This window comes from Xiphias gladius, chromosome 4 (assembly GCF_016859285.1).
Source record: "Xiphias gladius isolate SHS-SW01 ecotype Sanya breed wild chromosome 4, ASM1685928v1, whole genome shotgun sequence".
Classification (NCBI taxonomy): Eukaryota; Metazoa; Chordata; class Actinopteri; order Istiophoriformes; family Xiphiidae; genus Xiphias; species Xiphias gladius.
In genome coordinates, this window is record NC_053403.1 from 7,756,107 (window position 1) to 7,771,702 (window position 15,596).

At 40.0% G+C, this 15,596-nt stretch overlaps 1 protein-coding gene across 6 annotated transcripts in view; it reads left to right on the forward strand.

Annotated features, from left to right (window-relative positions):
• The window catches only part of ptprk (protein tyrosine phosphatase receptor type K), a 119,509-nt gene that overhangs the window by 57,840 nt on the left and 46,073 nt on the right, over positions 1 to 15,596 (forward strand). For all 6 annotated transcript variants that reach the window (XM_040124840.1, XM_040124842.1, XM_040124843.1 and 3 more), the window contains 4 exons: positions 3,581 to 3,662; positions 5,272 to 5,387; positions 6,369 to 6,543; positions 15,031 to 15,143. In XM_040124840.1, the coding sequence (XP_039980774.1) occupies positions 3,581 to 3,662; positions 5,272 to 5,387; positions 6,369 to 6,543; positions 15,031 to 15,143 (486 nt within the window). The remainder of the gene's footprint in view (positions 1 to 3,580; positions 3,663 to 5,271; positions 5,388 to 6,368; positions 6,544 to 15,030; positions 15,144 to 15,596) is intronic.

Here is a 15,596-nt window from a genome sequence, read left to right on the forward strand (position 1 = left end):
ATTACCGTAGATTAACATGAATGTATGAATGATTGCACTACTTTTTGACATTTCGTACACCACATGATTGAACTTTTTTTCCCTGTAAATTTCAGAAATTATGTTACTGGCAAGATTGTTTTTGTTTTACTTCACAATTCATTTTTTAAAATCTATTTTCCCCAGTTTAAAATATATTACCTTAAGCTTTGGGTCATATAAGTATGTGTTTAGAGACAGCAGGTACCTAGACCCAGCTGACATTTCTTAGGATTCAGACTATAAAATGAGATTTAAAAAATTTCACCACCTTGCAGGTTTAAACACTTTTGATTCAGTGCCCATACTTGCATGCATCAAAGTGATATATGTGACCGGTTGATAAGAGAATGTTTGCTGTTACTCAACCCTACTCTGGAGTGATGATATGTCAGTCCTCAGCCTTCAGCGTTTCAGAGTTGCCGTGCCCATGTGAAAACTTGTAAACACAAGCTATCATTAATCCCGCGTCTTACTGATGAGACCAGTGAGTCAACGAGTGTTTGACGCCCACATTAACGACATAATATCTCGTTAGAGATGACGACCATCAGATCAATGAATTCCTGAATTCAAGTGGCTGATGAGTAGATTCAATAGGCAAACCGAAAAAGGACCAATGATTGCAACCAGGTTTCTACGATCCCAGATATGAAAATCATTGGAAACACACTTTCAGAAATACATTATCATTAATGGAGCTGCAGACTTGCAAAGTCACAAAAATGAGACTTGGGTCTTTGATTTGACTGAAAACCGAAAAAAAAAAAAAAAATTTCAAATCTCAAGTTCTGAGCTGGTGAAGTCCCTCTATGATAGTGACAGCTTCAGGCCACACTAGTGCTGTCGTCTTTCAAATATCAAGTTCAAAGATCAGTTTGAAATTCAAGTTTATACATTGAATGTGAAATTTTCTATTTTATTGTATTATTTTTTTTGTGCCACATTTAAACTGTACTTTGACTTTCAAAATAAAACTGACAGCAAACACCCTTTGAAAATGTTGTTATTAGACCTATCTACTTAACAGACTTGGTCTTAGTAGCTACTGTATATATGAAAGGAAAATATTCAAATGCCATTTCATTATAATAATTTGCATTCAGAGGCCTGAAAAACTTGTTACTGACTTGCAATTTGCTAATGACGACCTGTGTCTTGGACGAGCCCTCAAGCACTTGAGACTTGATTTGACAGGACATGAGACTTGGCTTGGACTTGCCTCAACTGACTTGAGACGTGACTCAAAAACACCCCTGGTTATTTATACTGAAGGTAATACAAAAAGTAGTTTTTATTTTTAAAGTTTTTTTTTTAAAGAAAAAAGTAAATTCATACATTTGCACACATACTGTACATGTGCAGATGAAGGAGAGGAGATCATTAGGTCATGTTATGGGTACCAGAAAAAACGTTGATATAACAACAAGTGGTGATCAGCAGACTGAGGAGGCAGACAGACAGGAAAGCCGGCCTTCAGACAGACAGAGATGAAGGTATTAAAAGTCAACCGATGTCTTTCTGCTGTGCTCTGCAGTGAGCTATGAGTGAGAAATGATAGGAGGGAGAGACGAGATAGATTGGTAGGGGAGGGAGACAGAGAGGGGGAGAATGTGACAAGCAGGGCATGATAAGCAATGGGTAAACAGTTCACGGCAGATTTCCTTTTACAAGTGATGAATGACAACAACTGCTCACCCCCTCGCTCTCTTTCTCCCTCTGTCGCTCTTTTTGATAGCCACCTCCTCTTCTTTCCTCCCTCATCTTCCTCTGTTCATTACAGTGCTCCCCTCTGAGTAAACACTGTTAGAAAAACAGAGGCGGGAAGAGAGAGACAGAAAGAGAGAGAAATTAGGGGAGGGGAAATTTTTAGAAAGAGGGATGATGACAAGTGGAAGGAGCAGGAGGGCTAACACATGGACAAGGAGGACAGAGGGAAGATGAGAGCGATGAGCATAGGGGAGAGAAACGTCTTTACTCAGAACAATGTAAATGGAAGCACCTGTTGAATGCAGAATTAAAACTCTATTCGAAATACAGGATGTAGAGAAGAAGGTTTGCAAAACAACCACAGTGCAGTATTAAATCACAACTAAGGCCCATAACTTGATCATCCCATTCCACATTTTACTGTTTTCCACTTTCTATTTATCTGCTCATCATGCCTCTTTTTGTTTGTGTGTGTCAAATTACACACAATATGGACTCTGCTGAGTTGCATTTGCTCATACCAGTTTATCAGTCCACGGATATGCTAGCAGCGCTGTTAGACTGTACTTAAACACGGCAGTTCTTTGAGCTAAATTTCTTATGTCAGCATTCTATCATGCTCAGAATTACAGTGAAAACGAGCTGATGTTTAGGAGGTAATGTTTACCGTGTTCACCATCTTAGTTTAGCATGTTAGCATGCTAACATTTACACAAACACGAAGTAGGCTACAACTTACAAATGGAAATTAGTTTTTGAAGTTATAGACAAAGTCAAATTTTGACCCGCTGGTCATGCTAGAGAAAAGGTTAAGGGATCGCCAAAGTCATTAGATCACATCCTCTGGGGGAATGTCTGCACAAAATTTTATAGCAATGAATCCAGTAGTTGTCGGGATATTTCAGTCTGGACCAAAGTAGTGGACTGACAAACCTACATTGCTAACACAGCTATTGTGGCAAAAAAAAAAAAAAAAAAAGAAAAAGAAAGAAATCAATGTCCACGAGTTATTTTTGCAATTCAAATGAACTTCTCAGCACCCATAATATGGACGATATAATGTGGTCACATCAAGAAAAGAAGCAGATGGAGCAAAATAAAGGAAAAGACATGGAAGAATGGAAGGAAATGAAAAACAAATAGATAGGCTCTAACTCTTAGTCCTCTACCTTACCTTGCATTGGGTTTCATCGTTTATTATCATTACCTTGGCGTCCATTTTATGTGTACCAAAGGAGATTACTATGATCCAACAGGAAGCATGTCATTTATCCTTTCTGACTTGTTGGCCAGAATGTATAAATCCAGCAGCAGTCAGGATGGCAGCTTTGTATTTATCCAGTTCAATGCACATCACTGGTGGCTGTCACGATTAAGACTGGATCAATCACTTTGACAGCAAATTTAAATGGCAGTTGTCTTTCTTGATTTGCAAGTAGAATATTTGTAGGGTACGTAATATCAGATTTGCTGTATGTAATTTTAGATTTTCTGTTGTCGTGTTTTGTGTTTCTGTGCACTTTGTGTGTGCTCACCACTCAGACTGTTCCTTTTACAGGCTAACAGAGGAAATAAATGTCAGAAATGTCAGAAATCCCATTTAGATGCTCTCATTTCTTTTGAGTATTTGACAAAATCTTCCTCAAGCATTTAATATGGAACCACTGTTTTGTTTACGTAAATTGTATACATTTCTGTGTGTTTGTGTATGCTTATACTGTATATGTTTATGCTTGTGCACAGTTCTCTCTTGAAAAGCACGTCTGGATCTCAATGAAACTAAAAAAAGATGCTATGAAGTAAGGATAATAATGAAGGCAGTAACAGCCAAATGTCCTCTCTCTTTTCTCAGGTCATATTTGAAGCGGAGGTTTCGGACAGCAAAGCTGGCTTCATCGCCATAGACGACATTCAGGTGCTCAGCTATCCATGCGGTGAGTCATTAGCATGCCAGCAATTAGTCCTAGTTCGCTGAATAGACGCTGATAGCTTTGGCCACTAATTAGACTGTACCTGGGATGGTTTCTGTTGCAGTTGAATGGGTAGATAAGTGGGAAGGTGACACAGGAGAGGAGGGATGCAGTGAGAGGAGAAAGACGAGTCGTAGAGAAAAATGAGAGAAGTAAAAAGGGAGAGCGAGAGAGAGATTGTGAGAAGGAGAAACAGAGAAAGAGGGAACAGGAGAAAGTGAAGCGGGAAATGAGACAGTATTAGGGCAATCATGGAGAGAGAAGATTTTGACCACTCAGCACTTTCTCTCTCTCTCTTTAACCCACATGCACACACACACAGTTTCAAACACACACACACATAGTTTCAAACACACACACACACACACACACACACACACACACACACACTCACGCACACAAAGTTGCACACAGACAGACAGGCACAGTGAACAGTAGCTGTCCTGTCTCATACTGACAGGAAAGAGATGAGGGCTGCGATCCATTTTAAATTCACGCTACGTCTCAAGCCTTCTTCTCTCCTTTGCTTGAGTGTTTCCTTACTGCTAGACGCCAAAAAAAAAAAGAATTGTGACCAGAAACTGTTACTGTTAACAGAAGTGTCTGTTAATCTAGAGACATAGGCAGGTTCCTGGAGGGTCCCCATGTTTGAGGGGTAGCAGTTACAAATGCATTTGGTCATCTGTCGAGTAGCAGCCCTGAAATCTTTGAGGACAATTTTCTTTCTTAATGGATTCTATTGATTATAAGTCATAGAAATAAGCTGTCTCGCGCAGTCCCCTTGTACAATATGTGAGGTCCTGGTGTCCCTGTTGTTCTCGTCTCCGTCAGAAGTTGTCGATATACCTCTGAGAGGAATTTCTGGACATTCATTTTGTCACTTGAGCGACCCGGAATCTGAAAAAATATCAAAAGAAGAGCCCCGGTCTTTTAAAGGCAGAGGAGCAGCACTCCTAATAGGAAGGAGCAAGTATTTGAAAAGGAATTAGTACTTAGTCTCAACAGTGGAAGCATTCATTCTCACAGCTGCATTTCTGGACACACAGGTTTGTGTGTGTGTGTGTGTGTGTGTGTGTGCGCGCGTTTGCATCAATGCATGTGTGCAAGCTTGTGTGTGTCTTCATTCACCATAGGAGCTGCTATCTATGATTGCAATCACCTCCCCAGAATAAAAATGTCATAGTTGAACTGCATCTTCGGGGTCCAAAAGCCTTATTTCATATTTTCGAATAGGGGTTAAGAACTGGAAGCTATGTGAATTATATATACTGGATGTGACATTGATGTTACCTTCCAGAGGCAATGTCTTGGTTTCCTCTGACCCCAGTAAAATCTAATCTCAGTAATAATGATCATAATCCTAAAGGTTACAAAATGTCCTTAAATGTATACAGTGTGTTTGCGATAACCCGACCTGTTTGTATCCATAACTCCCTCTCGCTCTGTCCCCCCCATTTCCACTTTTAACAGACAAATAAAAGGAAACCAGAAACATTTTAAAAACACAGAAACGTGTAACTGTCCTGTAGACGCAATCTAATATCCTTAATTTGTTTGACCACATTTCCTGTAGATAAGTCCCCTCATTTTCTGCGTCTTGGCGACGTGGAGGTGAACGCCGGACAAAACGCCACTTTTCAGTGCATCGCTACGGGACGAGATACATCGAACAATAAACTCTGGCTACAGGTACGGCTATACAGACACACACACACACACACACACACACACACACACACACACACACACACATACACACACCAACACATACACAAATGCAAACCGTCTTTTTGTGTACGGTTATGGGATTAACAAGAAACCATAACTACACATAAATACAGCGTAAGTGTAATGTGTCAGTTGAAGGAAGCTGTACAAGACAACATTTTAACAATTAACCTGAAGATAGTTTAGGCTTTATTTGCCCAGGTTTTGAGATATGTGTTTTTTAGATTTCTGCCTCCACCCAGTTAAAATGGAAGTGAATTAAATTTTGTTTGTTATACTCACAAAAGTCTTAGAGATGGATATCTCACAACCTTGGCGAATAAAACATTTTTTTAGTAATTTGGGGGAACCAGTACTAATTTTGACAAGGGACTGCAGATTTACATTTCCTTTACATTCAAATGTTGATTCATTTGTCCTCTGCCTTACAAATAAATAAAAATAAAATACAAAATACAAATATTTCAATTTGTTTGCCCCCAGTATAATGGTGTAGAAATAGACAAACACAAAGAGATGAAACAGTGTACAGAATGTGCCACCCTCAGGACTGGTACGTCCGATGATAAGTGTCATCCTCACACATACACACACACACACACACACACACACACACATGCACGCACACACACACACTCACACACACACACACACACACACACACACAGCGACTTCAGGCCATACATCCCAGCAGCTAACATGATTAAGAGGTTAATAGCTCCTGATTTCATTATGGCTCTATTGTAATAATGACCTTCAAACCTGCTGTCTGTGAGGCAGGGGCGGGGGTGAGTTGTGTGTGTGTGTGTGTGGGAGGGGTGACTGTGTGTGCATGTGGGCGGGTGTGGTCCAGTGCTGCCTTTGACTTTGAGCAAGGCAGTTAACCCTCCGCAGCCCCTGCAGCTCCTGATCTGTCTGTGTTTCTGTCTGTCCGTGACTCAGAGGAGAAATGGAGAAGATATCCCTGTGGCTCAGACCAAAAACATCAACCACAGACGGTTCGCCGCCTCCTTCCACCTCAAAGAGGTCACTAATCAGGATCAGGATCTGTACCGCTGCGTCACCCAATCAGAGCGCGGCTCCGGGGTTTCTAACTTTGCAGGTCTAATCGTCAGAGGTGAGGATTTTATAAAATATTTTCAAGGTTATTTAATTGATTTGCTGTCACTCTGTGCTTTGTGTCATTCTCTTCACTGATTTAACATTTAATATTTTCCAGAGGTTGTTTTCTCTGCTTTACTAAATAGCTTTGAGTGGAAAGTTAAAAAGTTGATTCAGTTTTTGGTTTTTTTTGGAAGCCACCTAACCTTTCGCTAAGCCTTTCATGCTTTTCCGTTTTCGCAGCGCAAATATGCAGTTTACAGTCATAACAGTGGCGGATTAACTAAAAACAAAAGCAGGCTTCTTATTTCTAGCCAGTGACTTTCAATTTTTTTTCGCTTAAACAACAACTGTTGATGCCTTTTATCAGCTCTAGCTAGGATAAGCAAACATTAGTTTTATGAGATGTTGATTGAACTCTGCTGATGTTGATTGAAAACACCATCTCTGGCGGACTTTTTAATGTTTCTACCAGTTGTTTTAAAACAGCTGTCATGTAAAAGCGATCATTAATACTTGCACTTGATGGCTACATACATTATACTGAGCAAAAAGCCAAATGTCCCAGAGAAAAGTCTGCATCCCCACCAGTTCATGGTCCATGTAGAAGAAATGGAAAATAAAGAAGCCGTATTGTTTGTGTATTACATTGTAAATCTAGATAGTACTAGTAGTGCTGGTTGTAGTTGCTGTAAGTGTAATAAGGAAAAATATATAGTCACACTAACGTTGTTTGGCTGCTTGGCTTACACAGTTGGTCAAGTCAAACAGAGGTTGGATTTACACTCTATTATTCCAATATTTAAAAAGTATGTTTCACTTTTAACAAGAGAAAAAAAGCCTATGTGTTGAGCAAGCGAAAGAATATCTTGGAATATGGCTGTGTAAACTCTTATAGCATCCAAGATCAGCGTCCCCAAAAACGACATAGTGTACGTGCTATCGTTACCAGGGTTTTTTTTTTTTTTTTTTTTAAACATAACTTATAACCCCACAAATCCATGTGGTTAGTTAATGGTATGCTAGCTCTTTGCTTCGGAGGTGAACGTTACGTTATTACTGTAGGTGGTAAACTAGTAAGCCAGACATGCTAACTGTTTGAATCTTACGCTAGAGTACATAAACACACTTAATTCATCTCTTTAGGTTTTTATTCCTGTGTTTTTGGTTTTAGGGGGGGGGACTGTAAGAAGTGACACCACCCTCCAAGCTCTTTGTATACAGAGTACCACTCATACACCACTTCAACATGTTGAGAAATCCAAAGCTTGATCGGCTGCCAAGCCGATACAGTCACTGTTCGGCAGAGGGTTTTAGTGAATGGTCTGTTGTAAAGATTAATTGATCCTTTCCATGACCCTGCTGTTGACCAAAGTTATTCTTTTGACTGAGTAACATATTTTGTGTTATGACTGACTTTGCATTTTGTGTAACTATTAGAATGTCAAACATTTTCCCAATCAAATGCAGATTCACTGTGTCTGACTGATAAAATGCAAGTCACTAACACAATATAGACTAATGAGGAGAGTTTGTGTGTGTGTGTGTGTGTGTCTGTGTGTGTGTGTGTGTGTGTGTGTGTGTGTGTGTGTGTGTGTGTGTGTAGCTGTGTGTATGCCAGCTTTGTGTTTTGTACTTGTGTGCGTGTATGTGCGTGTCCGTGCACATCCTGTGTATGCGTGTGGGTGTGAGCCAGCTGCATTGATGTCTATGTGGACACGTGTAAGTTGTATGTGAGTGTGTGTGAATTAAAACTGTGTGTGTGTGTGTGTGTGTGTGTGTGTGTGTGTGTGTGTGTGTGTGTGTGTGTGTGTGTGTGTGTGTGTGTGTGTGTTTGTGCTCCAGCTGTCATGTGCAGCTGACATGTGGTTAATAAGGTGTCACCGATGTGTGTTTGAGACGGGAGGCTTTATTCATTCACATCCAATAGTTTACATATTCGATTCATCTCCCAGAGAGAGACAGAGGAGGAGGGTGGAGAGAGAGAGAGGGTAAAGGCGAAAAGGGACTCAGAAAGAATGATACGGGGGTGACAGAAGGGAGGGGGGAGGAATGGGAGACAGAGGAGGGTGAGCAAAGAGAGAAGTGGAGATGGTGAAGAAAAGTTAAATGTAAATAGTCAGCTCATTATCTAAAGAATATCCATATCAGAATCAGGAATATGTCTGAATATGTAAACAGCTGAGCAGAGTCATGTTTATTATTCTGCATAAGAGATGGCAGAGGAGAAAGAAATAAGAAATCAAAGCCAAAGCGAGCACTATGAATATAAATACTAGCTGTTGAGGCTCAGATAATGGAGCTCTTACGCTGTCCGGTTTAGGGGTTCAACTCTCTGTGTCGCTGGAGTGAGACACTAACAGCCAGGGTTATTGTTACAATGCACACTGAGAAAAATAGGTTTGGTTTTTCTTTGGTCAAGAAAATCGGGTAGTTTCGGTACTTCCTCGCTGATTTAGTAAGAATACGTAAGTGGCTAATGTTTATTTATTGTGAAGAGTTTTTTTGTTTTTTTTTTTGAATTTGAGAAGGCAAAGAGGAGAGGGATGAGGAAACTGCACAGCGGGGGACATGTGTCTAAACATGAATAGGACCAATCTACATATATGAAAATAGATTCAGATTCAATGAGACACAGTGAGCAGAGTGTGTTTCATGGCCAGGCACCGGCTTGAAAACCACCCACTTTCACAGTCTGTGAAAAGATGCTTTTGGAGCTCTGAGGGATATTGGCGATTATGAATATTGATCCAGAGTCTGGTTGTTAGAAAGATATCACAATAAAAGAATGAGGACTGCATGTTTTAATGTGGAGGGAGAGGAGCCTCATGTTTATTTATTAGAAATATCAGATGGGAGATGAGAGCTAGGGAGAAATCAAAGAAATAGGGAATATGTTTATTTCACTTCTTGAAAAGTGTGCTTGTTGGAGATTTGAGGTTCCTGCAGGACATTGACAACCATGAATATGGACAAAGTAAAGCTGCATTGCTAATGTTTTTACTCTGAATATTTTAATATTTATTTATAGTGAAACGGAAGAGAGAGGGAGAAAGATGAGGGATGGGATACTACCAGAGGAATTGTGTATCCGGTGGGATTCTGAAGAACAACAAAAAATGGAACAAAGACTCATAGAGTGGTGCAAAAATATGACTTGTATACATTAAAAATGTTTGGCAGTAGGACAGTAAGACCAGGTTTCATCTTCAAAGCCTCAAAAGTGGTCTGCTGGGTGATGTGAGATTGCCTTGGTGCAGGTACGCACAGGCCTGGTCTATTGATATTTATAACATGTAGATGACAAGAGATGTGCGATCATCTTCTGCCTCCGTGTGTGCTGGAGCCGTCAAGATCTGAGAAAAAAAAAGCACATTTTGTAGACAGAGGTGCATCATGGGAGCATGAGAGGTGTGACATGGCATTCTCAAGTCATTCTCGAAGACATTTTCTCTCTCCCACAAGCAAAAACATATTTATTTAGTTTGTCACAAGGTGTTGTCTTCAAATTGCTTGTTTTGTCTGACCAACAAAGCAACAGTCTAAACTCCAAAGATATTCAATAATTTTTATTATTGATCCATCTGTCTATTATTTTCTCAATTAATCATTTTGTCAATAAAATGCCAGAAAATTGGTGAAAAAATATTCATTACGCCATCTTGAACACAAGGCGATGTCTTCAAATCGCTTGCTTGGTACAGCCAGCAATCAAAAAACCCAAAGATACTCAGTTTACTACCATTTAAGTTTTGGCTTTTTTGGTTTAAACAAATAACTTAGACAATTAATCAATAATCAAAAAAGCTTGATATAAATCAGCAAATACTCACACTGAAGAGCTAGATTCCGCAGGTGTTTGGTATATACATATACATATATATATATATACACACACACACTGTTTGCCTACAGTAAAACTGTATATATATATATATATATATATATATAACACACACACATACACACACACACACACACACGTATTATATAGTTGTGTGTGTGTGAGAGACATAGAGGAAGACTTGAACTATGCGTATGTGTGTGTGTCACTAGTGGTTTGGTCAGAGCCAAGCTCTAATAAAGCCTTGCCCTCTGGTTCCTACGGTGACAGAGCGCATCATCAAGCCAGCTCATGCCTCACACGCGCGCGCGCACACACACACACACACACACACACACACACACACACACACACACACACACACACACACACACACACACACACACACACACACACACACACACACCAATACCTCACCATGCCAGCTTGCATTATAAACAACCCATGGCCTAAAAAGCTCCTGCAATATTACTGTCACACACATGCATGCACACAAACAAACACGTATCAGACTTAAGAGAACGCACAACTGTCTTGAGTTCATACAACTGTCTTGAAACTATAATGGTCCACTTCTAAAATGTCCTTTTCTGCCTTTTAACCTATCACACACAGGCACGCTCTCCCTCTCATGCTAAGTGATAGTGACAGGTGGAGCTTGAGGCGTTATGGAACTACAGAAAACCTACTACCACTGTTGGCTGTCGATACGACTGAGACACACACACACACACACACACTAGCACACTCATACACACACTCCCGTCTAGTTCTGGGGGTCAGATGTCCTCGAGTGAGTACCATAGTGATGTCAGCAGTGGTCTGTGAAAGCTAAACTTTATTGACAAGGTTGCTGACGATGGACAACAAAGGAGAACATGCCTAGTGGGCGCCATTCACCAGCGAAATACAGTATCTGTCTGTCCTCTTTCTTTATTTGTCTTTCTTTCTGTTGCTGTGTTCGTCTCTTGTTTATTCACTACATCATAAATTTTAAATCGCCTGCCAGTGCCTCAGGAGTTGTTTAATGCTAATATCACTAAAGAAAGTGAGTGACAGTGAAAACAAATTAATCAAGGAGATGGGTTAGGTCAGAAGCGATGCACACATTTGACGTTTTCCCAATCTTGATTTGTTTTGTTATTATCATTTAGAGTTGACCCAAAGAATTAGAAATGATGAGAGGGTTCGTGCATGTTATTAATAATAAAAGACAGTGACAAACAACAAACCCATCACAAAACAACACCATTGATGATTTGTTATGTTTTTTAGGTCAACTGTACAAATGATGAGTGATAAAAAAAAAGAAAGGAGAGAAATAAGAGCATGAGCCCGTTTCAGCTCTTGTTTTTTTTCCCTCTGGAGTCACATAATGACCCACTTACATTCTTTACTGTCTGTTATTTATATTTTAGATATTCAATAGGTTTTTAAGTAACACACAAACATGCATTCAAACTAACACACAAGCTGCAAGCAGGCAAACCTACTGTTTTGTATGTTTGAATAAATGTTTGTGAGTTATTGTTTCATTTTTTTATTTGTTTGTTAATCATCAGGATGTTTACTTTGTTTATTTGATGGTGTGGCAAGCTGACATGTTGTTGACGTTGTTGGTTTTCTGAAGTTACTTCAACATTCATTATCTGAATTCAACTCTGCGTACGTGTGTTTGTGTGTGTGTGTGTGTGTGTGTCTGTGTGTGTGTTTGTGTTTGCACACGTGCATGTGCTGTCAAACTAGTGTTTCATCTTTTGCTAAAAAGACACTTCCCAGCCTGCACCTCTCTGACAGCCACATTCAACACACACACACACACACACACACACACACACACACACACACACACACACACACACAAACCACACACACTCACACACAGACACAAAAATGTAAACAGACACGCTCAGATTCGCATCCACACTGAGAAAAAGAGGTGACAGCAATGCAAAATATAACTATTAATGGAACAACAGTAACAGTAAACCACACATACACAAATATAATTTAGATAATACTCACTTTCATATGATTGAAGCAAAAAAATAAATTTTTTTGCATAATTCTTACAGGTAGCCTAATTACTTACGGTGGGTTTAAGAGTGGGCCTGAGAGAGATACAGTCTGTATGATTTAATGTACGTGAGCTAGATCACAGTGTATGTATGTGTATGGAGAGTGTACAGTATGTGATTATTTCATGTGTTGACCTGTGTGTGTGTGAATGTGTCATGTACATGAACCTTTGATTCAGAGTGTTTTAATGCGTATTGCGCCTTCGACTTGCCAGTCACAGATGTGCGACAGTTAACTCTAATCTGACTGGTGACAGTACAGACACACAGCACTTTTTCAAACAGATTTTTTCAAGGCCTATGTCTAACGAAAACTACAGTACATGCCATGTTTAATGTTTAAAATTAAAATGTCATTGCTAAGTCAATCACATTCAGTCCAATCAGTTTAATACTTAAGGTTACACATGTACAATATTTTAATGTCTATTTATATAAAATACAGGTAAAGGTGACCATACCTTACAGTTTCCCATACAAACTCATGCAGCTCCTCACTAAAACGCGATGAGCGATAAGCAAACCGTTCACTTTTACATTAAAGCCATGACAGCAATCTGACTGCAGGGTTTTCCCTGGGTTTCTGCAGGGCGTCAGTGCACATTGGGAAAACACGCCTCGTAGTGCGTGGATTTGAACTGCGATTTTCTCATCCTCCCATAGCCATCTGACAACGTAACAGCGCTTGGCAACTTAACAAAATTTCTGTTCATTTGGACGTCTGTAGGCAGGTCACTTTCTCAGTGGTTGCGGTCACTAGCCAGCTGACTGAGTTACTGTAGCGTGTCGACTCCTCTTTCACTCTCATTCCTTTCTCAGAATCGTTTTCTCTGACAGTTAGCATTTTTCAGACTTCGTCTCTTTGAGCTGATCATTTGTGACAGACGTAATTCTCGCCCTTTTGACAGAGTTTCTCCCTGGTTTATTTCTGCAGTAAAGACGTTGGGAGACGCTATCAACTCATTTTTTGTCGTAACCCCCTGCAGGTTAAACAATTTTAGAGCTGATCAACTCTGAAAGACTCACTATAGAGGGACTTGAAAATGCTCGCTAGTCTAGAAATATTAAGGCTACAAACACCCATAATGCGACACTCTTGCCACACATACTCTCTCTTTTCAAAACAAATATCTTATGTAATGAACACGTAATTGTCTCTTGCTCGAATATAAGATGACACCCACTTTTTCAGACCTAATTTCCAGGAAAAAAAATATCGTGTTATATTCGGACCAATACGATATCTTTTTCTCTCCAGAGCAGTAGAGAACTCTCAGCACAGTTTTCTCTGTTCATTTGGCTGAGGCGCCGTGCAAAAACGCTCAAGTCTTACAATGATGGGGAAAACCCTGAACTAGGTCAGACAATAGTAACGTTTTCATGTCCCTTTAAACATGGCACACGTCTGAACTGAATGCCATCAGATTAACATTAAGGAGTGCGGCAGCTCAGTAAACCACAAAACACTGTAAAGAGCCAATTATAGGTTTGGGACCAGGGGTACACGAGATTAGTTTAGCGTTAGTCATTCTCTGTCTAATAACAATAAATGATGAAACTTATGGGAAAATTTATTAGACGGTTCGACAGAAGACAAGCAGGGGCAAGCATGCATAATGCTAAGGATGGTCATTAATTATGGTTTCAATAGAAATAGTTTTAAAATCCATCACTCCTAAAACTGCACTCACTTTTCTTCTGTCATATCATTACTTTTTAAACTCACCACAGTACTTCAGAGGTACCACCTCTTCCCAACATGCACCAGATGCAAAATATCACGCCAGCACACATAAATGTCCTGTCTGGTCTGAATTATTCCCTGAGGAACATCAATGTGAAAGGCATCTATGTGTGAATGATAAAAAGCCATTACTTTAACAGTGTGACCGTGCGAACAGGGGCTCAAAGTATCAGTCACTATGGTCGACACTTTCTGAAGCTGCGTCCCAATAAAAGCCGCCCAGTTTCTTTTTCTGAAAGGGGAAGGCTTTTTGATCTGAAGCAGCTGGAAGAGGCATGTTTGCATTAATATTAGGTTCATTATAACTCCCAACAACACAGCAAAAAAAGAGCGCATCGGTGCGTGAAACAACATGGCTTCGAGCCACGATGATACTAGATTATAGTAACTGTATATAAAGCTTGTTATGTGAAGTGTCGGTGACAGCAGCTACTGCAACCTGAACACAGTGGATCTTACAAGAATAGCGCTTTTCTCTCTGGTCCCCTGCATGACCACACGTTAAGCCAATTAGTCCACCATGCCACAGCCATACAGCTGGGATGTCATAATATTTTCTAGTCAGTGCAGTCATCCCGTAGTAAGATGTCCCTAATGATTTGTGTCATTAATACAGTTGTCATTGTTTACTGGTGGTTTGTTTGGAATATTTGTTTGAGCTCACACATTTCATGTCAGCTGTCACACTGATGGGGCTTTGTATCACAGAGGGACTACAGTCTGCTGTTCACTGTGCCACTACCTTCTTCTGTTACCTTGTTTCTGTGTGTTCCATTCATCTTGTGAGGCACTTTGAAACCATCTTTTATGATCTTGTTCATTGTTTTCTCTCCTCAGAGCCTCCACACCCCATCGCCCCACCCCAGCTGCTCGGCGTCGGCCCTACCTACCTACTGATTCAGCTCAATGCTAACTCCATATTTGGAGATGGACCCATTATACTGAAAGAGGTATGTTCTATATGAGATATTGAACGGTTTTTAAGCAATAACTTGAATGTAACAACACAGTATGAAGCCAATGTATACCTGTAAACTCGATGTATTGCGATGTGTCATCACTTTGATGCAGTGCAACAGAAATAAATAAATAAATCATTGGTGAGAGGACTATACCAAGTACACTTTATCCATTTACTGAGCCATATGTTTTGTGGACAGCAGGAAAATAAAACTGGTGTCTAAGTGGCACATTTTGGGTTACACAACTTTTTGCTTTCTTTTCGGGAGTTAGTATGAATCTATAGCCAGGAGACGGCTAGCTTAGCTTAGCATAAAGAGCAGATGCAGCTGGCATGGCTTGTCCAAAGTTACTGCATGCACAGATTAAACAAACCAAATATAACATTTTAATCGATACAATTATAGGTGCTGGTGGGCAGATGTTTGTAAACTTTTGCAGCA